This window comes from Nipponia nippon, unplaced genomic scaffold (genome assembly GCF_047370975.1).
Source record: "Nipponia nippon isolate SJK-2023a ecotype South Korea unplaced genomic scaffold, ASM4737097v1 scaffold_1, whole genome shotgun sequence".
NCBI classification, from domain to species: Eukaryota; Metazoa; Chordata; class Aves; order Pelecaniformes; family Threskiornithidae; genus Nipponia; species Nipponia nippon.
This window is the reverse complement of record NW_028262290.1, coordinates 81,559,127-81,584,613: the sequence shown is the minus strand read 5'-3', so window position 1 is coordinate 81,584,613 and position 25,487 is coordinate 81,559,127. Positions and strand designations below refer to the sequence as shown.

The window sequence follows — 25,487 nt, the reverse complement described above, 5'->3', positions numbered from 1 at the left end:
GAACTCTGAAAAACTTTCAGGAAACAAAACTGTTTTAATACAGAACTCAGGTGTTTGTGTTCATAAATATATATACATACACATACAAATAAAAGGACTGTAAGGGATAAAATTGCTTTCCTTTACACAAAGGAACAGAGCGGTCTCTGTGTGCTGCAAGCATCACCATTTAGTTGCCTCATGCAAGTGCTTTAGCTCCTGCAGGCCCTGCTCACATTTTTGTTACTGGCTGTAGGAGTTCAAAAACAAACCTGCCTGTCCCCATAGCTCTAGCATAAGGAAAGGAAAGGCTCTGCTTCTTAATAAACCCCCCTCTTTTTTCAATACAACTGTATGCCTATGGGAGTGTAAGATTTCCACAAATATCTTGCAAGACCTGCTATATCGTTTTGATATTTGTTCAAATTAAGGTCCCTCATTTTAGAAATAACCAAAACACAACCGATTCTTTTAGAAAAGAGAACTGGGCAAAATGTTGCACAGAATAAAGGGAATCTTTTAGTTGTCCCAGAGAAACTGCTTCAAACATTGAAGTCTAAACTAAAGAGAGCAATCTTATGCAAAGAGATTAATATATACACAGAGGATAAAACATGTATACACACTGCTAAATGTACATAATGCGTAGAAAATTAATATTTTCTGAAAAGGCAGTGTTTGTGAATGTATTCTGTGCACAGCTTTCTCAGATGAACTGCAAAGGAAATCTTGGTATCTCTAGGCAGGTAATGTTGAAATCAGCCCCTAAAGGATTTGCAAGTTGACAAAAACCATAGGCAGTTACCGGGTCTAACTCTATGGCATGTTACTTATTTATTAATATTGCCCTTTTTAGGTTTGGGAAAGCCTGTGTACTTGCCTCAGTTATAAAGCAGCTCTTCCGTTCACTGGCACAGTATTCTTTTGTGTGGGGGTTGGTTCCCCCCTGCCCTTGTGTAACATTTCTTAAGCTTCAGATACCAGCGCAGAGTGCAGACAGCCTAATTTCAGGTGCCTGAAGTTAAGTACAGCCTGCAGCTGCTTGCTCTGCCCGTCCCTGGAGGGAGGTGTTCCAGTGATCGGGGAAGCCACACGTGATTTGAAGCAGCTACGCAGAGGCCCCACTTGACATCCTCCCATCCTGGGTAGCCCCAAGTCAATGCAAGTTTAAGCCCGGAGTATGCGGGACCCCGGAGTTGCTTCCTGTGTGATCCATCCTCCCTAGCTAGAGACAGAGGAGGGAAAAGCAGTAATTGCTTTAGGAACTTGAGTTTAACCCATCCAGAGATATCAGAGTAAACCCTTAGGCTAACAATGGAAAACTCAGCATTACCGTTGCCTTCTTTGTCATGCAATCTAAGCTTTTTTGTCTGATGACCCTCAAATACGACATTTTTCCCCCAGACAGTATAGAAAATATTTTATGTTTTTTATGGCTGACTGGTGGTGAATTGAGCTGTAATGGGAAAGCAAAATGTTTACACAACAAACCCATAAATCATTTTGTAATCATTAACAAGCATTCTCAAAATCTTACTGCTGCCAATTAGAAACCTAATTCACTGGAACTGGTCACTCACTATATTATACAAAGGAAAAAAAAAAGTAATTGGTCCTTCACGTTCTGCAAAGGGGGATGTGATAGTAGCGGTCGTCCTCAGTCAGGAGAGAAATCTCATTCCATTCCCTTCGGTATTCATCTGGATAGTTCACTTGAAATTCCTCAGTATTAAACCTATGCAGTCTATAAACTTTTATCTTTACTTCAAGTAGGTATCCAAGAAGAAACAGTTCAACCTAAAGATGAAAGAAGTCTGTAAGACATTTATTTCTAGACTTAAAAAAATAAACCAAAGATAATCCAAGTTAAGGCAAGTCACCTAGCTTCAAAACAGTAGACAAGGAATAAAAGGGGCCCTTTTCTAAGTGAAGTAAGAAAATGAAAAGTTGGAGGGTATTCTCAATGTTCCAACTGTTCTTTTGCATGTAGAGGATATTCTGGTTAACGCTTGACACTTTGGAAACATCCCTCTTCCACCTGACACAACACATAACCTGCTCCCAAAGCCAGCTCGCCCAGCTTCGCGGGGAGCAGGAAGGGACTGGCTATCATTAAAAGACTGATATACCTTGAAAAATGGGAAGCCTGCCACCTTGTGATCACTTGCTACATGAGGGAAATAAAATAGTAGAAGGAAAAAATGTCCTTGTAGTTCATGTATAAAACTTGAGAACTGGTATCTTCATTGACACTTCTTGCAAAGGATTGTTTAATCTGGAAAAACACTTTGGAAAAAGCTCATATCCTTGGGCATAGCCAGACAGGGCAGAACTTGTCCAGTTATAATCAACTGCTCCTGAAGGTGACTGCAACATGTAGCAGTTGACTTGATAACTGAAATTGATTATAAAAAATAATTTCACCCATTGGAAAGTGAAACTATTTGCAGAGTGGCAGTGCAGAGCTTAGATGTCAGTACTTAACTCCTCACTACATATAAAATTGAAAAAAAAAATCTTAACATATAAAGGTGAACAATTAATAGAGTTCTCATTACCTACTCTTAGCAGGCATTAGATCTAATGGGAACTAAAGAGAGGGGAAAAAATAAGTGATGATAGAGGGTTTGGCATGGTGGAACAGACAGGAAAAGTTAAACAGGTCAAATCTGCATAATCTAAAATTATTTTACATATCTAGGGTATCATTGTCTCATTGATAGAACTTGGCAGCATTTATTTCTGGCCCAGCAAGAAAACTGTCCACCCCATTTTAGTACAGTTGTTTTCCTGGAAGATAAATGACTATCCTCAGTCCACTTCCCCACATCCCAAAGAAAAAAAATGAGCCAGCTATCACGGATGATGTATGATATATTCACCTTATCATGTCAGAAATAGAATAAGTTTTGTGATGTGTTTTTCATTTATATCATTACCTGGTCCAGGCAAATAGAGTCACCTATGGAGTTCAGATGATTCATCATGAAACTCAAAGGGTCAGATGAAGAATCACGAGCAAGGAGAAGGCTAAAAAGGTTGTGTATGGGTTCTTCCCTGTTCTTTAGCTGCTCATAGGCTTCGACAACTTCGTAGAGCATGATGAATTTTATGGCCTCATATAGTTTGTGCTCCTTGCTCTCATCAGAAAAGAGTGTATTACACATGTTTCCTCTTTCTTCATGATCTTTAGTAGCACTTATTTCAGTCCACTGGAAAGAACACAGAGGAATATTAATCAAATTATTAAGAATTCTGTTTAATATGAAAAATGCCAAAACAGGAACAACTGCCAGTCTGTACTATACCATTATTGTGGCCAAATGGTGGTGCAAGTAAGCAGGTGGCTCTTTGGGATCCGCAGTGAAATTTGAAGCCTTACACATTTCAGTTTCCATTTGTCCAGCTGAACCTATTTGCTACAGACAGCTCCAAGCATCTGGATGCTAATGATAGTCTATGAGAAATCAAATGTAATTTTCCTGTACAAAAGTCACTCTCCATCACCACAGAAAATCCAGGTACTACTGTCAGTAAAGAGTCTGACAGGAGCCTAGCCACCAAAAGGTCCTCAGAAAGCTAGAGGAAATCTGTGTGGATCTATCAGACATACACACTAGGCCATAAGCAAAGGTTAGATTAATCTAATCAGGGATGACTCCTGACCTGTTTTTAACTTACAGCTTCCAAAATTCAGTGATTTTCCTCTATAGTACCCTTTACATTAAAGTTATGCTAGCTTGAATTCTTTAGATGCTGAGCCCAGTTCAGAAGGATGCCAGTTAAAAGGAACCTATACAAACTGGACAAGCCAGCATGGAACTATGAACTACACATTTGTATGTCTTTAGTGTGTTCTGCTTCATGAGGTCAAGATAAGTTGGCTGCACAAGAAGGGACATGACAAAGACATGCATGGGACATGAACGGGGTAGGAATTTCCCATTCTGCTCACAGTTGATAATGAGAGCTCCTGAGCTCTCTGTTGCTCTAGAGGGGTCAAAAGCCAGTGCTCACACCCAGAAAATGGGCCGTCCAGGAGACAATGTTGGACTGGGTATCAAATCAGAAAGCTTAAAGCACCCAGTCCTGAACACAGTGGCTAAGAGTCACCTGAACTGAGAGGTTTTTTGGGATCACAATAAGAGATGATGCTCAATGACTGGGATTCAAATGAATTTCAGCTAATTCTGTGCTTGTATCATTTATATGTTGAAGGGGCCATAAACTGTGAATTGCAACAACAAAAATCTAATTTACCCATGAATATTAAATCAAGAAACAGATCCCTCATCTCCTCATGCATTCCTGAAGACTTCCCTCACAGCTTAAAAATGAGACCAAGTGGATGAACCACTACTGCCCCTTTGCTAGTGGACCTCTACTACCTAAGTGAAAAGCCTGTCCTGAGTGTAAAGCACCTACTAACCAGCATGACCCAGGCACAACAGCATCTGCAGGCAGCAGCTCACAAGATGATGATGGAGCTGGGAAAGGCAGCAGAGGGGCAAATGTGTCCAGCTTACCCACCAATCAGGCACTCTTCTGTGGCTTGGGCAATGGAGGCAAGTCTGGAGTGAGGCCCAGACTCATGAGTCTGGGGTGCGTAGCAAGCCTCTTGGAAAAAAAAAAGCGTGCAAGTATATGACTAATACTCCTTGAAAGGCTTAAAATACCTTTGGCAGTGTCCACTCCCCAACACCCCTATATCTTAAAACCATAGCTGGAGCAGGCGTGCATCTGTAAGCCTCAGACACTAAGTAATATTTACTAAATCCGGCTATTCAAACTCTGTGGAAACACACAAGGTTTCCTAGAGTATCAGCTGAATAAAGAACTAAGTAGACAGTTAAATACAGCAGAACCTGAACTCCCAGTGCTGGCTCCTTTGCACTTTTCACATGATTAAATTTACCATAAAACCCTGTTAGTGAAAACAGGCAAAAATCCCTCTCACTGGCCAAACAGCATCTTTATAAAAATAAAGTTGGGAGCTAGACCTCATGCCCAGTTACTATGCGTAATGCATAATACAGCTGCTCTGCAACAATTTCTTAATTGTATGGATTTGTTCACCATGCTGACTTGAAACTTTTTTCTGTACAAACATCCAGTTTAAATGCTTCATGCCAAGGAACTAACATGAACTTACAAAGAACTACAACAAGATAAAAGTAAAAGCCTAACAACCCAACACTAGCAAATGCAAAGAGCGACCAGAACAAAATGATAACTGCATGCAAGAACCACCAGGCACGTCTCAAGAAGACAGGCAGTTGTCCCTGTGGCACAGCAAGGGTGCAGGCAAGGGACAAAGACCAGATCTCTATTTTAATTCCCTCTTTTTATTACCAATACTTTGTTTCTAGAGCTAAATCAGTCTATTTGTGGTTTTTGTTTTTCTTTAAGTAATAATTACCATCACTGAAAATAGGTTTAAAAACTACAGAGTTGTGGCTTATATACACAGGGCCACATAAAAGGAACTAGCTTAAATGTGTACCAGTAAAATAAGCTGTTGTGGCTGTGGTAAGACAACCCAGAACCATAAGGTGTATTGTAGAATTAAAAATGGTAGCTTAAGGTCTGACATACTGGATAACGGATGCCTTCAGAGAAGCATTTCAACCTAATCTTGGCCAAAACCGTGAGTCCAGCAAATACCAGTATCCATTTGATCGTTGTGACCCAGGAGAGCATACAAAGCAACCGTCCGGCAGGAGGAAGATGGGGAGGAGACGGGTGGTGGTGTGCTAGGAACAGCTTGTGGCAAAGCAAATAGGAACAGTCCACAGCTCACGCAACTGCAGACACGCAGAAACCCCAGAGGAGCTCAAGAGAAGGGCAAGGTCTGTCAGGCCAAACGTTTATCTCTGTTTCAAAAGGCTTTGGGGCTACTAAAACTCACAAAGTTTTAAATATGTACGTAAGAGTTATACTTCTGGCTGGGAATGTAGGCAATCTGGCTGTGCTGAGCAGAGGGGGCAGTGAGGCTGACAGGTCTTTGTAATCAAGTGGTTCAGGTTACAGAGAGAAATTATAGTAAAACTGGATAAACAGAACATTTCATGGAGAGAGAAGCAGAGGAAAGACAGTAGTTTGAGAAAAAAATGCACTATTCATTTGTTCCCTCCCATTTGGGAAAGGAATGTAGGAGGATCTGATACAGCACGTTGTTATTTTTAATCAAAGTGATGAGGTGCTGCAGGAGCCGCTTGATGGCAAGGGCAACTAACCATGTAGCAACTAACAGCTGTGGGGAGGACGGACTCCCTACCTTTCAGGGGGACCCCTAGTATTTAACCTAGTAGATCCCCAAAACCTGGATTCCCCTGCAGGAGAGGCGATGGCCTGCTCAGCAGCTCAGCGCTATGCACCTGGGAGGGAGGCTGACTGCCACAGAAATATGTAACAAGAAGCAATTCCCTAACTGTCTCAACTCATTTCTCAGTGCTCTCATTCCCCCAGGCATTTCCTAAATACTCACATTTGTCTTCAATGTCTCCATACATTTGCGCAATTTACCAAAGGCATTGGGACCCACGTATCTTTCTGGCCCAAAACTGTATTGCTGAATCCAGTTGCAACCTTGAGAATACAAAAGCTTTTCAGGGAGCTGGCGGGGAGGGGGAAAACATAATTAGAGGTCATAACCATAACAAGAAGTAGACTATAATGTTATATAAACTTGTCTACACACATTTTAATTTATGATGTGGTTCTGTCCTCTGGTTGTACAGTTTAAACAACAAAAAAAACGGGCTTCAGAACAACTCAAATGTTAAAAAGGCTCCATTTGACTGCCAAGCCCTTAAGAAACTTTTAAAACAAGGTCAGCCAAAAAAGAATATGCTCTTAGCAAAATATATAACCCGCACTCTGGAAAAGCTGGATACATCCAAACTCATGAAGTTTTTAGGATTACAGACACCTTGCAGTTTGCACACACGTCCCTACAGGCAGCAGCTATAGCTCCCACCTCCCCGCTGCTGTCTCCTGCTGGAGCCCAGGGCAGGATTCCTGCTGCTCCAGCAACACGCTCAGCAGCTACTCAGCGAGCCACTGGACTTTGCACGGAGGTGGATGAGGAGGATTCAGATATCCTTTTGTGTTAAGGGAGTGACATCTAGCAGGGTGGCAGTAACATTTATCCATCCACTTTTTTTTTTTTTTTTTTTTTTTACCATTTAGACTCACGTTCGCTTCGGTACGTTTAGATCAGGGACACTTTTTCAATTAAATGTAGTTCAAAGAGTTTGAAAAACTTCTCTTTAAATTCTTTAAATAACGATTCTCCTCTGCTTCCGTATCAGACACGTCAGTTTTCACATTGAACAAAGCTTCCTTCTGCAGTGCAAGGTCACCTGAATCACGTTCGTTTAGGAAGTGAGTTTTACCTTTAATATATCTCTCTCCTTCATCCATGATGGAAAAGGAATGCCTTGGCTGAATATCTGAAAAAGCACTGCTCTTAGTACACAATAGTTGTCCCTCCTGACTTGTCGCAGATATTTGATATGATAGCTCCGAAACAATTCTTCATATGCCTAGAAAAAGACCCCAAAAATTTAGCAATAAACATTTTAAATCTCAGACCAAACCCATGCTGGAGTCCAATTCCAAACTATTCAAAAGAGGGGGCTAGCAGAAAGAGCGAGTATATTTGTAAGTTTTATATACACAAAAATGTTCTAACTTCATAGGTTTTGTAAACACCTTATACTGGCACCGCCCCTTAAGAGTGATTCTGCACTCTCTCCAAACCCAGCGACTCCCTCCGGTCTCTGCACAGTCGCTAGTGTAAACATTCAGATGGTGAACCAAAGCGGAACAGATCGGCGAAGGCTTCTCTGCCATAACAGCTTTAACCCTGACCACTTCACAACGTCTGCCAACACGTGGGATGGAGCAGCAAAAGGGCAGGAACAGGCGTCTGGAGAAAACTCCTTTTGGCAGAAAGATCTTCTTGCACTGACCTCAATCTATCGTGCAACGGTGACCTAAGCGGATCTGGCAGCTCTGTGCTGAAGCGGGTGGCCCTTCTTCCAGCTACACGCTCCCTGTGTTTCCTCTGCATTACCTCTGGCTCTAATCTGAGCCCTTGGCGACAGAATTCCGATCAATAAACTAGCAGAGAACTAGAAAGAGGGCTCTACAGTTCTGCAGGCTGCTGCATCAGTCTCACAGTCTGCTTCCTGAAAGGGGCAGGAAGATGCTCTCAATTCCTGGTCCTCTTTCATCTCAGTTGCTTCCTCACCCATCCCAACACCACTTCCCAGCTGCATCGTCTCCCCTACTCTTACTTTGCGCTGGCTGTGGCAGTAAGCCCACTGATTTCATCCTGCCGGGGGAGCTTCCTGCTGCTTCAGCAAGCCCAGGTGGCTCAGAGAAGGGTCTCTCAGGATGACCGGATCTATCAGCTCACCATCTTGGTGAACGACATCCAACAGAAGATGTAAGAGCCAGCACGAAAGAGGGAGAGGGACTGCTTAGCTAGAATGAAGTGAGGAAAAGGGAGAGACAAGACAAGCAAGGGACTGCCGCTTCTGGGGACAGCAAGCAGGTTAGGCTGGTTCAGGATCTCATCAGACCTCATCCTAAAATGTGCTCCTTACTGTAATAACTTCTGTGTGATATAACCAGCCACCCACCGGCTGCTCTATATAAGGCAGTCTCCTTTTCAGCTCTGATCACGTAGAAGGCTCATGGATTTTCTGAAAGGCTTGTTGCCCAGTATGTTTTTGCAAATTTATTAAAAGTTTTGCTATCTTTTGTTACTTGTTCCTCCAAATCACTTTTGGCCTTCTTGTGTGCTGTTCTGGGCACTTCTGGCATTGCCGTGTTCCTGCATTTAATCTGGCAAAGTTGGATCCTGTCTCTGTTCATCATTTGGACAACTCCAGCTTTTTGAAAGATACCTTCTTTTTTCTCATAACTCCCTTATGCTGCTGCTTAGCCGTATCACCTTCATTTTACCCTTTCTTAAGTCCTTTTTGTTATGCATCTGCTCTGTGATTCCAATACCATGACCTAAAGCTATATATATATGTCAAATACACTGACTGTAAATACTCAAGACTCTTAGCTGTCTTTTAGCTTCTTCTTAACATACTACTTTGTTTTTATGTAGTTTCCCTTTCTGAAGGTGGATGCAGTTATGATTTTTTTTTCTCTGTTACTCTTGCAAGCATGTTGAATACAAGTATGTGCTGTCTCCTGTTCCAGAGAACAGCAACAGAAATTAGAAAGCAACGTTTTGAGGCAGATCCTGTGCACTACTCAGGACCAAGGCAAGGGTTTCTTCCTCTCCTAAAGGCTCCCTGAAAAGCTGATCCATGAAACAGCTGTTGGCAGCACCCTGAAGTTCAACCCCACAGGTACTGCCAGTGCAGATGGCTAGCTGGCATCTCTCATTACTACTGCATCTCCTGCCCCCTCTGCCTTTTCGATCTCTCTCAGCATCTCATGGTCAGTGTTCCCACCATCGTCAGATAATCAGAAATACGGACCCGGTGCTACATGTGTCCTGTGCTGGTCTGAAATGCCACACCATGAGCGTATGAGGATATAATGTCACGGTTAGCTGATTCACTGGACTGGACTGTATTGGACTCAGATGCTTCTTCTCCCCTGGCCTCATGCAGAGATTAAAATTCGAATCTTACCTCCCTCATATGTTTGGCCTGCTTTGTTTCTCCTTTCCATTCTCTCGCGCTATAACCAAGTAGATCAACTTCTGTCAGCACACTGAGATTCCCTAAATCGAGATTAATTCACAGATTAATTACCTTCTGCTGTTCTGCATCTAAAGGGTAGTTGCGGGGGGACTAATGAATGTGGAATGACAACAAAAAGATTACTTATGAGTTTCCTCTGAAGGTAGTTGCTCCACCTGAAATCGAAATGACAAAACAGGTGTCAAAGAGGAGTTGTCAAAGGTCAATATCTACTGAAATAAACAATAGCGTGGAAGATTAAAGTCTGCGTAATAAAAACCTACCGTTTCAGTAGCTGTGCTAAAAAGCTGTATAGCCTTCTGCAGTACCAAAAAACAGCAACAAGGAAAGACATGCTTAGCATTAGCTGCACTTTCACTTTTTGCCACATGAGGTGCAAGGATTGCTTGGTGGCTGTTGTCCAGGACTGCACCTCATGCCTTCCTAAAACAGGAATAAAAAGAGAGAGGAAAAAATCTTGTCACTGTTTTGCAATACTTGTTTCTATTTATTTTCTTACAAAATGAAAAATCATCCAAGTACGATACCACTCTAAATGAAACACAAAACATGAAATGTAAAAGGCGAGTATATTTTTATATACTTAATACATGTAATTACATACTTAGTTTTTCAAGTTTCTAGGGTTTTGGGTGCACGTGGTTCACGTTTCCAAGCTTTCCTCCACACAGTGAAGGCTAGATAGATAGTTACAATGGAGTCACAGGAAGACTGATATCAAAGCAACTGCTCAAAAACAAAAACAAAATAATTTTTTTTTGCTTCAGGATGTGCTGATCCAGAGACCTGTACCATCGTTACTTTGTCACTCAGTCAAGGTTTTAAAGACCAGGGGTTCCTGGGAGTTGTAGTCTACAAACAGGCCATATAAGGCAATATTAGCTGACCAAGCACCACACGACTGCCCAGGGAACCAAAGGAATGTTCCTGCCTCAATTTGGGTAAGTTTAGGGTCAATTTAAAACTCCAGAGAAAACTCTTCCTGCGGGGATTTGGTAGAAAGCTCAGGAGATCATCACGAAGGGGGTGCGCTCTCACTGTTCTTCACGGACAGAAACCAGGACACATTTCTGTTGCTCTCTTGGCATTACAGGCAGGGTTAGGGAAGGTTTTGGTTATCTTTTGTTGATAAGAAAACCTAGAATTGAGAGAGGGCCTGGAGACTGAATAGTTGACAAAGGCAGTATCTGCTCCCTAAGTGAGAAATTTATCCTCTGGCTGAAATTTGAGTATAGGAAATTCCCAGAGTTTATGATCAGCAGCTGCTCTATTATTAACTTATTTATTGATTTAGTACAAAACTTTAAGAGAACTCAACTTTTTATAAAGACATCCCCAGAGAAGGCTGAAAAGATCCTTCTCCAGAGAGTCCACAAAGGGAATTACTCATTCAGCATAGTTTTATGTCAGTTGAACTTCTGCCCCTCCTGGCTTTAACAGGAAATTTAAGAGGGGCTTAAGTCTTCCAAGGAACTTAAGCCCATGCACTGTGGACCACTACCCAGTCGAAGAGTTACCTATGAACCCCAACCTTGGCAATGAGGTAAACAGCTACGCATACATTTTTACAAGCACTGTTGCATATATACAGGGCACTGCTGATATTTGGCCTTTTCCAATATTATGTTGTTTGAAGAAGTTTTATTACAGGATGTCAAATGCAAGTTGTCCGGAGGCAAGACCCAGACCTCATCTCTCCCATGAACAAAAGGCAGGTTAAGAGCTGTGAATGAAAAGGTGTTAATAAACTTTAAAGAGGTATTCAGAGAAGCTTTTGGGGTGCTCGTTCCCACCTACACAAACCCCGTATGTTGTGAACATACAAGACGACGGACACGTCTTCTGTCAGCTTCTACTTGTGTGCTGCACTAACGCGTGCGTCCTGGGCACGACCGGGGGTTACGCCTGCACTCGCCGAGTAGGAAAAAGTAAGACACACATTCACGCACAATCAGAAAGACCAGAAACCTGAAGCTGCAGGAAACATTTATTACTGATGCCAAGTAACAGACAGCAAAACAGCAGCTGTAAGCTCTGAAAATGGCATAGCTCATGGAAACACCGGGACACTCCCGCTTACAGCGCACGCGCACACACGCACTTACTGCTGATGGACACCAAGAGGCACATTTCAGTAAGCACCCAAATGGCAACCTAGAGCACAACAACTGAGAATGAGTAACAGGTGACAGTCCTGGCAGAATCAAGCCACCACAATTTTTTCTCTCTCTTCTTTAGAATAAAGGCATCAGCACTGCGAAAACCTCAGCTGACTGTAAGTAACTGAACCTCCTGCTAACTAGAATGGAACCTGAAGGCTTACAAATGTTGATCAGCCCATGGATCGGCAGGTATTTTGGATTTACATTGTCATGCTGTTGTACGAAAACCAGTGATGATTCAAAGGAAATTCGTTAACAGCAATTTAAACATACAGTATTAAAGGAAGATGCAGCGGACTTTCATTTCATTACTTGAAATGGCTGTATGGTCCCTCTTTTGATTTTGAACAAGCTGGGACTATAAAAAGTGAGAGCTGGTCCCTCTTTTAAAATTACATACTTTGCTTTCTGGAGTACCAGAAATACATGTGAATGCAAAATTTCTTCCTTTACCCCTTTTACAGGCAAAGAGATGAGAGGTGTGCATCAGCCTTTAAACAATCTTTTGAAAAAGCTTTTGATGGTATTAATCCTGAAAAAAACCTACTGGAGTCCAGCAAACCCCCTTTCAAGGCATATGTTTAACAGGTGCAAGGGCAACTGTTCTTCAAGGGGTGTTGGGAAGCACTGGCTTACTGATTTCAATCAAAAACACAAATCGATGTCAGAGAACATGAGACAACCAAATATTGTTCAACCATTTTGATTTAATATGGGGGATTTAGAAGTAGCTACTTCCCTAATAAAAAGCCTAATGGGAGATGGGAAAACCTGCAAACAAGTGGTTTTGAGTATTTTTTGCTACACTTGTATTACAGCATACCCTGGACTTCATAAACCTTCCCTCCTGTCATGGGAAAGCTGCTGTTCAAACAGAACTTTGTGATTCAGTTGCTACTTTCAGTGCTTATGTCACACTTAGAAATGTAATTACATTTTTTTATTCAAGTAAATGACATTTAGAAGTGGCAGTTGGATTGCAAAGTACTGCTCGTAAAAATACATCACGAACAAGAAATGAATTAAAGAAGTGGGCAGTTTAAAATAGATCTTTCCACCTCCTCCCTGCCCCCTCCAAAATTCTTCAGAAACCGAAGAGCAATTAAATTAATTACACACCGGTGGGGGGGAGTAAAATAAACCCACGGATTTTTAAACCCAATCCATTCCCTGGGATAAGGACACAATTCATCCTCTTCCTCAGGAGATGGTGACAACCTGTCGGTGCTGCGACCAGCTGCTGGGCTCACATATTTTTGAAGACCGACCGCCAGCATCACTGCGAGGATGGGGAGGCCTGACTCTTCTCCCACGCAGGAGAACAGAGCCCTGGGACTTCTAACACAGCTCCTAGCAGAAATTTGGATGAACAGAGGTTGAACAGCAGTGAAGTAGGAGCTGATAGCAGTGTTTATCTTACAATGCAAGTAGTACACCGTGTTTTCTTTTCATGCCACATCATCAACTTCCTGCTAGCGCTAAACTTAAGCCTTTACCCCCCACAAAGTCAGCAGGAGAGACGCAGAAGAAAAGAAAAAAAAAAAAACCAACAAAAAAGGCCAGAGAAAAGATGAGTAAGAGACATCGGCAACATCTGCTTCTTTCACAAGTAACTCAAGAAGAGTTTTTAAAGGATTAGCCCCACATTTGACTCCCTCGCAACTCTTCTGGAGGCTGCCATCTTAAAAATGCATAACTGATGAAATGCAAAACGTAAGGGGTCAGCTTGGGAACTAGCAGGCAGCATTGTACGCAGCGCTGAAGCACGATCCAATATTCCAGCGTGTCTGATGGCACAGTCACCCTTTCACTTTTTTCCTCCCTCCCTGTAACAGGGCCATCAGGTAGACAACAGAGCGTCTTCCAAAATTAAAAGCTGATCGTGTGACTTCTTTTCAGGACATTCCTCTTCACGGTCTTTCTGGTACTGAAAGCAGGACACAGTACTTGTTACCATAAAGTGGCCAAGCTTCATAATCCCGTCACACAACACTATGTCCCTAGTTCCTGAAAAGCAGGTATCCCCTCCTTCAAAGAGGGAGACAGAATTCGGGATCCCTCTGTTCCAACCCTTCTGCTGCCCACCTGTACCCCTCCTTCTCCGTCCTCCCTTGGACCCAGAGCTAGGAAGGGAGACCCCTCAACTGAGAGATGCAAGGCTTGGCATGGAGGTCCAAGTCTGCCTGCACTCAGTGTGTGCCTGCAGAGCTCTCTTCACAGTCGCACATCACTTTTTTCCAGACTATGTAGTATCAGTACTGATGTATGTTATAAAATAGGCTAAGTCCCTCTTTTAAGGGAAAACAAGCAAACTTATCCTTATAGAGCAGGCATCAGCACGATGCACAGATGCACACATGTGCACATGCACCTCAACTGACTGAGCCAAGAGGGAGACACAGACAAAAAGCTATTAATTATACAAATTCAATACCTACAATACATTACACCCCATAACAGCTTAGAAGAGAGAACCGTGCCTTTTTAAGTAGTGCCAAGTGATTACAAGGTCTTTGATTTCCCAGTTTATTATCAGTGCCGCGCCAAAAAAATGAAAGACTACTGAAAACAGAACAGATCAAAGACATACCAAGATATGTGGGAAGCACTGCTTAATTCAGTAACTATTTCATTATGAAACCCTTCCTTTACAGAGCAAAGCAATGTCAACTTGGTAAGCAAATCTTCTTCACCTGTTCTAACATAACAACTGGAGATGAGGATCTCTACTTGGTATAAGAAGAAAGAGAGAATCATTTACAGGCAAAGATGGTAATCATCAGTGACTTATCAAAAGTCACGTCTGCCGATCAGATCTCAACTTCTACTCCAAAAAAGAACAGAACAGAATCCCAGCCCCAAACCATAACTAGAACCATGTAAGTACCTACAGAACAGAATAGTTTTGGTAGCACTGAGACCCATCACTTGCAAGAAAGGTTGTATTTACACAGCTGTCCTGCGTAGGAGTCCCCAGTGCTCCCTCAGCCCTTGTCCCCTTTCTGCAAAGATCTTTCAGGAAAAATAGAGTAGAAAGGCTGGCAGCCTTCTTTGGACTCCCTGATCATCAACAGGACCTAAACTGCTGCTGGAAACAGATCTATCCAGTTGTGACACTTACTTACTCCTACTCTGTAGCAACAAGCATAATGCACTCTTACCTACTGTGCAATTATCTAAAATATACCCTATTAGAGTGACCTTTACAAAACCAATTTCAGCTACATAATCAAGATATTAACGGGTGCCCTAACCTGTACGTACCATTTCCCTCTCTCCAAATGCCTATAAGAACAAAAGGAAAGTTCAGTTCTTGATCTCCTGTATAATTCAGCTTCCTTTTGAAGGCAGAGGGTGCTTCATCCAGGACCTTAAGATGAATAAAGCTCAGCTACACTTCCATTTATGTAAGAAAAAACATGAGAGAAGCCTTCAGAGAATTTACAGTCCGGAGCAATAAGTGGAAAGCATTTCATGCCATAAAAAACAAGTATCTCTTTAAAGCTCTTATTCCTAAGTATGAGTAAAAAATAATGACAAAATAAAATAACCTCCTTTTAAAGAAGGAGCCTCTGAAATTTCTGCTACTGTGATGATTTTTTTTTTTTTTAATGTGGAAAAAAAATCCGTTCTCATTCAGAATTGCTATTTAATGCCTGTACACTTCAAACAGAACTTACGCAAATGCACTAAATCTGTTATTTGAAGGAAGCCCACACGAAGGATTCTTATTACGCTTGCTGCTGAGTTGCATGTTGAGTCATCCCTAATGCCGCTCATGTTTGTTTCTGGTTTATCTATTTGCAAACACAACTCTCAAAATGCCTTTTACAATATTTTTTTTTTCTGTGCTGAATCCAAGGTGACACAGTAAAGGAAATATTTTCCTCCTGAACATCTTCTTACGCTTAAGTTTAGCCAAAGGGCTAAGTGGTATAAATACCTTGGGTTTTTCTGTTGATTTGTCTAAATAACTGAAGCTTTTGTTATAGGAAAAAAAGTTGAAGCCTTACGTAGCACTAAGAATTATTTTCCTCCTCTTTTTTTTAAATCTTGTTTGCTACACAGCACAAGACTTCTACCTACAGCCCAACCCTCCAAGGATGCGCAGTCACTAGGCTGGGTGGTACCAGAGGCAGCATACCTCCAGGTCTCTCCGGGCAGAGGTCCGGCAGGCTGCAGCGGCGGCTGCCCCCTCCCTGGGGCTCCCCGGCGTGGGAAGAGCCCCCAGCCCTGCCTGGATGCACACCCGACGCCCCGTCAGCGCAGGTGCCAGGTCCCTGCCACCCCAGAAGAGCAGGACCTCCTCAAGCCCGCCGCCCGTCCCACCAAAGGAAGGGACTGGTGGGCTCTGCAACTCCAGCAAGACCCGCAGCAGCGGCCACCACGTCGGCACACGAGGAGGGATGCGAGCGGCAATGCAGAGGAGCTCCCCAACTCGGCACATGAGGAGGGGCGAAAGACACCTGGATCGAGGAAGAGGGAATGTCAACAGAAACCCGCATGGGAAGGATCTCAATGCAAGCAGCACAGAGGAAAACAAGCTGCTTATTGGGCTCCACCGGCAGCGCTCCTGGGACAAAACACCCCTTGGACGGCCCCGGGTGAGTCCCCAGCCCCTTGGTGGTCACCAGCTGGCACGGTCCTAAACAGCAGCTTGACACCTTGAGGGGTCCTTTGCTGAAGTGCTGTAGCCCAGAGGAGAAAGCAGCAAGAAATGCCAGTCAATTTGGCAGGCACACACTGCAGGACAGTCTGAGGAATTTTAAGTTTCTACCTGTCGACAAACAGTTATCCCAAGTGATAGCTGGGAAACCAGCAGCATCAAGTGACCCATGACAAACAAAAAAAATCAACTCATCTGAGCTTGTTTACTGTCTAAGCAGTATCAGTCACAGCTGTTAATTCTTACAGGCAGTGCATACATCTGCCATCAGGCAAAGACTCTGCTTTGAAAGCCAGCCCCCTTTGACCAGGTTGCATCCATGTAGCTCGTCATTCCCATCTCCGTACAGGGTCTGACTGCTGTACCTCATGACACAGATTTTATGTCTGTCTTCAGAGCACAGCCCTCTCCAAAAGCGTACCAAACTCTGCGTGAAGCACCACGCAGAGTTGGGTATTTTTCATATGGATCAATAATCACATATAATTTATGATTAATGATCACAAATAATTCACATCTCCTGGTGGTGCCTCAGATCACAAAGCCTGTGCTTTCCCACTAGGTATGTGCAGAGGTTATTCCAGCTGTGTTATTTGTTTGCTTGGGAGTTTTATTTGTCTCCCTCCCTCTTTCCAAGACAGATTAGAAGCAGAAGGGAAAGGCAACAGAAAGCAAAATGTCAAAGCCATCGCTCTGAATGCAAATGAAAGAAATTGGTCTTGCATCTCTCTCCCCCTGCCTCTCAACATCCAGCCTGATGAAAGTCAAAACTTCAGCTTTATTCTGCCAAGCTAATGCTATTAGGATGGAAGCAGCTGGTGTGTTTAAACCCTGCCCTCTCTTCATCTTTTAAAGGGCAACAGTTTCAAACTGGCATGTTTTAATTAGCTCACGCACATAGGAGTCCTCTGCCTTTTTTTTTTTTTTTTTTTTTGAGACTGCATTACCAGGCACTTCTTGCCGAAAATGTTAAGCAAAAAAGGCATGTTGAAAGGTAAAACTGACTGCATCAAGATAACTGAAATTTTTCAGTTACCATCACTCAGTGTAATACCAAAGTCATAGCTAGTACAAACATTTCATAAAAATGTGATTCAAGAACCCAGAATATTCTGTGTGGAAGCTCTCTGCTTGTAAAAAACACATTACTATTATTGCTGATGCACGTTTGGTATTGTTACAGACATTTGGATGCCAAGAGAAGCTTCAAGCGAAGCGCTCCGGACATCGGTCCCAGGGACCAAAAGACCACAGCTCCCTGACACCTCTGCATTTGCATGAACTGCCTAAAAACTGGACAGTTCCGTGGCAAGGTCTACATAAAATACAAATTATGCAGCCCTGTAAAATACGGTTAAGTGTGACCCTGCATATCGAGCTCTTCTTGAGGGGCTTGCACTTGGCAGAGGCACTACTTACTTTCACCTGTAAACTAAGAAAATGAAATACAGAGTACCAGGCAGTTTCTAAGCTTGGAACTGGGCAGTGTAATTTTTAAAGGTCTACAAGGATATGAAAGCCCCTGTTTTTAAGACCTCAGCCTTTGGCAAGTGTGTCACAGTTGAAATTCGCGTGCAGGAAGCGACACGAAACGAAACCAGCACTGCAGGAGAGCGAACGCGTCCGCAGGTCGCGCCGGGGCGAACACGGCAGGCGCGCGCGTGGCGTGGAGCTGTGCTCGGCACAGAACTGGGGGGAACCGGTAGGACGCCTCTTTGTCACACAGACAGACCTGAAACAAGTATTTAAGTTTGCAGAAAGACTGATTTTGCAGAAACCCGGCAATTAAAAACTTGCCAGTGTTCCCAGGCTGACCTGCGGGCAGTGCCAAGCACCCTGCCATGATGCTTCTTTGCTGCGCAGATGCTAGGGCAGACCTGAAGGCAGCCAAAGCCCCACGCACACCACATCATATCAAGGCCCTAGTCTGATGCTAAGGTACGTGTTTCCCACTTCGGTAGCACCATTCACCCAACATGACCACCCCACCCTGGAAACATAAACGCTAAACACTCAAAAAATTCGGAAAATCTTGGCAACATATTATGGACAAGGAATCTGAGATGGGGTCTTGCTTAAGACCACATGCAGACAGGACTAGAGACTGAGCATATACAGCCACATCATCCTGTATTTTTAGCCCTCCACCTTAACCCGATGTGGCTCAAATAAGATAACGCAACTCTTCTGCTCGGCCCACAGCCTCCTCCTCAGAGAAATGTTTATTGAAATAAATGTTTGGGCAGCACAAGTTGCCTTGACAGCCACATCCCCCTGCACGTGTACATGCTGTAAATGGCATCTGTCCCTGCCGGTGACATGCGGACAGGAGCTAGAGACACACCTCCTCTCTCTGTCTGCAGCTTCCAGCACCTCCACACAGCCTACAGAGAAATCCCAAGCACTGGGGTCTGGATCCTGAGGATGCCAAAAATGTACAGTATCGCTCCTCAGCAGTGAAAAAACGGGAAGAAGCTAAAAAGACAGAATACAGCTGAAAAGAAACTAAAAGCTCCTGACTTAAATATTTCTCAGAAAATTCAGGAAGTAGCCTGCAGCAGTTCTGGAGTATTTTACAACATGTTTGCCTTCACCGGAGCCTTCTCAAGAAGTGGACAGTAACACTCTTATCTCCTTTTTTTCCTCACTTATGCTGGGGCAAAACTTTGACATGATTTTATACGATCAGTCAACAGATAGCCCAACCATGAGTTATACTGTTCATGGGGAAAAAAACAAACTTTCCATCAAACCAAATTTTGTAATGTACAAACTAAACTCTCTCTAGCACCTCACAACTGGTACAAGATCCCTAGCTACAAACTCTGCTCTTAAAACTGTCATTGACCACTTTTACATTGCTGTGGCTGAAATACATGAGTCCTGACAGTTTTCTATCACGAAACACTGACATTTTAGTTAATACATAGCTATTCCTCTCTCTTTCTGGAAGGCACGACATTGTCGTGTCTGATCCCCGGCACTGCAACCATGCACAGAGGAACCGGTGTTTGCCACGCCGGGAATCCCAGCGGGAGAGCACACGGGCAAAGTTCCCTGCTACTGCGACGCGCCGGCACCGTGCCAGCTATTCCAACCCAGGAGGACAGAGAGGATGCTGTGTGTCCACCGCGCTTTCCCAAATTCCCTCAAAGCAGAAAAGAGATCCTGAAGCGATTCAGGGTCAGATGTCAGACGGCAACTCAGATTAGCGTTTGACTTTAAGGAGTACTGTAACTCCTTTAGAAGTCAGAATGCCTGAATAAAAATGTCATTAGAATAGGACTAATGCGGCCCAACGGTAATTTTTTAAATAATTTCACAGCCTAAAACAAGGGAAAATGAAGAAACTCCTTAAGGTAAACTTTCTTCGATTCTAATCACACTCACAAATTTAGTTATGCAAGCGTAATGCAAGCAGCGTAATTATACAACCTTTTGACTCCTGAGCACTGGTTATTCCCTTGTGTTTTCAAAACAACTAAATGATAACCACACGCATCTCCCCTAGCATAGTTTGGCACCGTGACTCCCACAGTTCAGCTGCGCGGGGTCAGGAGGTACAGCACAGAGGTATTTCTGAAATCTCAAACTCATTTGCCTGGGTAATCATGCAAGATCAATCATTTTCAGACATTAAGCTCAAGAAAAGCTGCAGACATTACTGAAAAACCCTTTCATGTTTGTTGTTACATCCTTGGTAGATAGGATGTGAGGATTTAACCTGGAAGCTGTATCTAAGAAACAAGGTGGACAGAAAGTCCTGATGACGGGAAATCCACACCATCTAGTCAGGCGACCCGGTCCAAAAAGTTACACAAAATGAAAAAACATATATCCCAATGGCAAAAAAACTCAGAACTACAAAAATTAAATAATTTTTTTCAGAATTCCAAATCCAAATGCAGATACTTATCCATAAAAGCACCTACATTTAATATGCTGACCAGCATTTTAGTGCTGCTTTTGCCCTTGAAAATCAGTTCTAACACCCTTCACCTGGTAGTATTTTGTACAGATGCGCAAAACTGCAGCTTTTCCTCTTACTGTAGGGTGTCCCCTTCAATTTCTAATTAAATTATTTGTCCGGCAGTAAAGAAATAAAATTCTTAAAGGAGCAAACTTCAGTGACTACAAAGAAGTTGTTTGAGCCTTAAACCCCAAACGGGTCATTTCTTCCTGTTTCACACGCTTTACCTCTTTGTTTCATCACTTGCAGAAGCTGGAGTGGGCCGAAGGACGAAGTGGGAATAACTGTACTCGCACGTACTGGCAAGAGAGCAGTCGGCGCCACGCTGGCTTAGAACTCCCTTACTAAATACCACAGAAGTCTGGTTGTTTCTCCACAGCAGAAAATGAAAGTACAAGCTGAATACAGTTTGTACAGCTCCTCCAAAAAGCAAACCAGTTGGGCTAGTACGAAAGGCAGTGCAAAATGAGAGCTGGACCAGTAACCATCAAAGCAGAAACGCATCCTAAAATGTACAGCAGAAAAGCAAGCTGGCAGGGCACGGTACCTTCAATCCACAAGACCGCTTCGCAGTGGGTTTAAGAGCTGCACGACACCCAGAGCTACACGCAAGCAGATCGGAAGGGGTGCGCGTCCATCGTCCCAAGTCTTCCCAAATATCACGTGCTCGCTTCTGATCCCCTTTTTTCCTAAGCCTTCACCTTTCTGATGGGAACAGAAGCCAGTCTGCAACAATTACATTCAGATTCCACACAGTAAAAAAAAAAAAAAAAAAAAAAAAAGAAAGAAAAAAAAAGGAAAAACCCCAACAAACAATAAAACAACGGAAAAACCGAACAGCAAACCCCAACGCACACCTGCGTGAAAGCGGCACGGGCGGCTGTGTTACAGCCCCGCCGCCCTCCCCGTGCGCTGGAGCTCCCAGCGCGGCGCCCTGGGGACGCACCGGCTCCCACGCAAGACCCCGACCCCCTCAGACACGCCAGCCTCCCCCGCAGCCCCGCCGGCCCCTCCGCGGCCGGGCGGCCCCGGGCCCAGCGAGGCAGGGCCGCTCCGGCCCCGCCGCCCCCGCTCCGCTCCGCTCCGCTCCGCTCCGCCCCGCCCCGCACCGCACCGGGCCGCGGGGGGCGCAGCCGCGGCGGTCCGGCCGCCCAGACCTTTAGAGCAGCGTTCCCGGTATTGCCGCTTCGGGAAAACGGTCCCCCCAAAATAATAAATACAATAAGATAAAAAAGCAATAACAAATAAGCCCACACCCTCGTCGCGACGGCGGGGACCCCACCAGTCCCCCGCGGCCCCCGCCGCGCCTCACCCGGCTCCGCCGCTCTCCGCCTGCGCCTGCCCGGGGATCAAACCCCGGCTACAAACGCCAGGCCGACGCCGCCCGGGGCGGGGATCCCGCGGGGCCGCCCCCCGCGACCGCCCGGCCCGGCCCGGGGCCCCGCTGCCGCCGGCGGCGCCCCCTTCCCTCCCTGCCGTTCCCTCCCCTGCCCTCCCGCCGCTCCGCCCGGCCCCGGCCCGGGGCCGGTGTCGTTCCGCCGGGGGGTGGGAAGGCGGAGCTGCCAGCCGCCCCCAGAAGCGGAGGGGTGGGCAGGCAGCGTGGTGGCGGCGGGCCCGGCTTCGGGGAGGAAGGCTGACCCTGGTCCCCAGCTCTCGGCCCGTCCTCAGCTTACGAAACGGGTGGAGTTCGCCGTTTCTCCAGCAGTCCCTGCAGCTCCTCCACCAGTTAGATGCAATTTGTGCTTTGGTGTCACGCTACATTATTTTACATTTTGCAGCAGCGGCTCCCTTGATGGAGACCAGCGTCATCAGCATCGGTCTGAACTCTAGCCGGGAAACGTAAACACAACTTGGCGACTTCAGAGTTGTTGGGGTTATTTTTTCCATATCGTTAAATGTTCATTTAACATTCATCCTCACTAGGAGCGTGGCGAGGCACTGGAACAGGTTGCCCAGAGCAGCTGTGGATGCCCCCTCCCTGGAAGCGTTCAAGGCCAGGTTGGATGGGGCGCTGAGCAACCTGGTGTAGTGGGAGGTGTCCCTGCCCGTGGCAGGGGGGTCGGACAAGATGATCTTTAAGGTCCCTTCCAACCCAAACCGTTCTATGATTTCCTCACCAATTCACCCATTACCAAGATGAAATGCATTCATCCAGAACAAAGTTCACCCTTGCCAGGTACCTTCCCTTTTAGCAGTCTTTTAGGTGCAATTTGTCCCAGCTGTATGTAGAGAATTTGCATAGACCGGTGTAATTTCTTTTCCGGTTACACATTAAAGAACAATTTTCTTCCTTCTCCCTAGGGACTTTGCAGGAAAAAGAGAAGGGAATTGTAATGGTCTAAACAAGTGACGCAGACTTAAATCTTTTACAGAGTTATAAGCAGTGTGCTCCAGCACGGAGCTAGGACAAACTTACAGGGTTTTTTGTTGTTGTTTTTTTTTTTTTTCTTTTTTCTAAAATATTGTAAGATATTAAAATGGTTGGAGATAGAAAATCAAACTCTTTGTGAAACAGTGAAGAGATTTGTACTCTCTGGCATGAATATCAGATTGTTTCTCCATCTATTTCAGTTAACCTGGGCAAGGAACGAAACAGACAAAACCTGTTTAATATTGGTGTGCCCAGCGCTCACTTATATGCGTGCACTCATAGAAAGCCACGAACACACTTATCTGAGTATAAAGAAAATCTCAGCTTAAAAACCAGCTAAGAACAGCAAGAGTAAATAGTTGACTTAAGAGGCCTGAAGCTGCCAGTTGTGCAGCACTGTGTGCTACTCCATAGAAAAATCAATTTTTAAAAAAAAAAATATTTCTAAGCACCAGCTCTATGCCTCTCTGCAGCATCAGCTAGCCGGTGCTTCCCCTTTGGACGTGCAGTTTGTGGTTTAACATCTCTGTCTCTCAGGAGGTCCAGCTGAGAGAGACGCTGTTAGGATATAGCAGCATCCACCTGCGAAGGCTCCAAGGTATCTGGGATTGGTTTGAGCCATGTCTTGCCTGCAGCTACCACATGCTTCAGCTTCCCTTGCCAGCTTCCTTCTCGCCTTGGCCAGGCCAGTGTCCATCCCACCTGATGGTTTAGCATCCCAGACAAAGCCAAATTTGCCTCTTTCTGCCCTCTCTCAACCTGTGTTAAAATCTTAGGATTTAATAGGTGATTTCCTTGTGCAGATGGGCCTGAAAGTTAATGTTTATCTGGTTGCTGACTCATTAAGGGAAGAGAGATGAAGCACGCATAGTACAAACCCTGCAGATCAACCCCCATATCAGCGGGTCCTTCCCACTTCCCGGCTCTCTGCTCTCAGCTCGGGGCATTTATTCAGCACTTCAGTGCAAGCCAGAGAATAGCCTGTGCCCCTCTACGCATGTTCTTACTGGGAATAAACTCTGGGGCAATCAATCACGTGGCGATCACTTACTTGAAACCTCTTGAGGTATTTTTTTAACGAACACTGTCCATATGCCTTTTCTTCCCCCTTAAGCTCTTTCTGGACCTCTTCCCTGAGCCACTTAGGGAGAGCTCTCTACTGCCCTTTCCCCTTCGTGGGCTCCAGCAGGAGAATATCGTCTCTCCTCCTTGCAAGTCACTGACACTGGACGGCCTCTACCTCCCCTGCAAGCCCCTCCTTGGTCTGGGATGCAGGCAGCTCTGGTGAGGCTGAGCTGAGCAACAGAGGCCTCCTGCACTCTGCGTTGGACGGCTTGGGGTGAGCTTATGCCATTCCTGTTAGCTGAGCAAGAGTTAGGATAATCCTAAGGAGAGCAAGCAAGGTCTAGGTCTAAACCAGGATCAACTGCAAAAAGGGGATAGCAACTAACTGGAAGGCAGTTTCTGTTACAGACTCTGCAGAAGGGCAAACACACTGCTGCAAGGGTTCAGAAAGCTTCAGAAAGTATGAACTACCCCAAAATATCTTGGAAAACAATATTGGGAGCTAGAGAAGGCCTTACTTAGAGTATGCATTGAACATGTTTCCGCAGAAGTAATGCCTCCCCTGCTTCGCCCCCCAGTAGGCAGCAGCTCTGTGGAGACAAGGGGAGAGCTCCAGGGAGCTCCGACTGGAAGCAGCCTGAGTTTGAGTCTCTTCCTCCAGACTTTCTGGTCATGGCGTTTTACACATATTTATGATACCGAGACATGGCTATATGCTGATGGCAAACCCCTACCGCTTGGGGATATTTATGATATTTCCTTCCTTTAGGGGAGCATTATGAACCTGCCCATAACATGAACCTCCAGGTTTTTCTGCAGGTCATGGCGTCTCCAAGCTGCAGGCATGACTGCGACTACCTCCCTCCACTTGTACCCCCACGAGACTGCACAGCAATTACAGCAAAAGCTTATACTGAAAGCCACGCTAAGCAAGTATGAAGACATTTTAACCATCCCTGTTTCAACCCACAAATCAGCAGCAGAAGCAAGTGCCGTGTTCTTGCTCCCATCTGCAGGTGAGCAGCAGGATTACCACAGCCCAAAGAATGTAAATGATTCAAAAGGAGAGCAAAAATTGTCTGCTGAGACAAAGGCAACAGCATCCAACCCAGTAAAAGTAGGAAACCTGGGTGCAGAACAGGTGAGAGCCTCACCCTTCACTTTTTCAAGTCCATTATTAACAGTCAGGAAGCATTTCCCTATTTATCATCATTGATTGTTATTACAAAGGCCAGGTAAAGTTCAATGCATAGATAAAAGTAATGCCCATGCAGCTACGATCTGCAGCGCAGGAGCTTCCTATAGCTGATCACCAGCTTGGTGAGATGCCAAAACTTAGAGGACAGGTCTACGAACTTACCAACACTTCTCTTTGAGTGGTTAATTCTGCTCTGTTTTTCTTGCTCAGTGAACTGGTCTCTGTTCTTACTTGCCTTTCTGTCACGTCGCCTCTGCATCTCCCCTCCAGAGTATCCCCCCAGCTGGATTTCTCTCCCCTGACTTCTTTTGCCGGGGGTAGAAAATGAGTCTCTACAGA

The 25,487-nt window shown here is 44.7% G+C and overlaps 1 protein-coding gene across 5 annotated transcripts; it reads right to left on the bottom strand.

Annotated features, from left to right (window-relative positions):
* Nucleotides 1-10: 10 nt before the first annotated feature.
* OTULINL (OTU deubiquitinase with linear linkage specificity like) lies at nucleotides 11-25,487 on the bottom strand. 5 transcript variants are annotated; one of them, XM_087761029.1, is made up of 9 exons: nucleotides 21,827-21,965; nucleotides 21,062-21,240; nucleotides 9,980-10,139; nucleotides 9,840-9,871; nucleotides 9,645-9,736; nucleotides 7,377-7,526; nucleotides 6,467-6,595; nucleotides 2,919-3,191; nucleotides 11-1,776 (listed from the first exon to the last, which is right to left on the bottom strand). In XM_087761029.1, the coding sequence occupies exons 3-9, from the start codon at nucleotides 10,084-10,086 to the stop codon at nucleotides 1,597-1,599; spliced, it is 963 nt and encodes a 320-aa protein (XP_087617155.1). In that variant the 5' UTR covers nucleotides 10,087-10,139; nucleotides 21,062-21,240; nucleotides 21,827-21,965; the 3' UTR covers nucleotides 11-1,596. The 5 variants fall into 5 exon arrangements, with proteins under 5 accessions (XP_087617155.1, XP_087617162.1, XP_087617172.1 ...); XM_087761036.1 differs by having other exon boundaries at nucleotides 21,062-21,219; XM_087761046.1 differs by lacking the exon at nucleotides 21,827-21,965 and adding an exon at nucleotides 21,372-21,489 and having other exon boundaries at nucleotides 21,062-21,219.

What these genes read in the sequence shown, in the direction of transcription:
- OTULINL (XM_087761024.1), bottom strand. Translation starts at nt 25,407, where the DNA reads ATGCAGAGGCGACGTGACAGAAAGGCAAGTAAGAACAGAGACCAGTTC. An exon ending in CCACTCAAAGAGAAGTGTTG is followed by an intron (nt 10,140 to 25,310) that starts GTAAGTTCGTAG and finishes TTCCTGTTTTAG; the next exon opens with GAAGGCATGAGGTGCAGTCC. An exon ending in TTAGCACAGCTACTGAAACG is followed by an intron (nt 9,872 to 9,979) that starts GTAGGTTTTTAT and finishes TTTCGATTTCAG; the next exon opens with GTGGAGCAACTACCTTCAGA.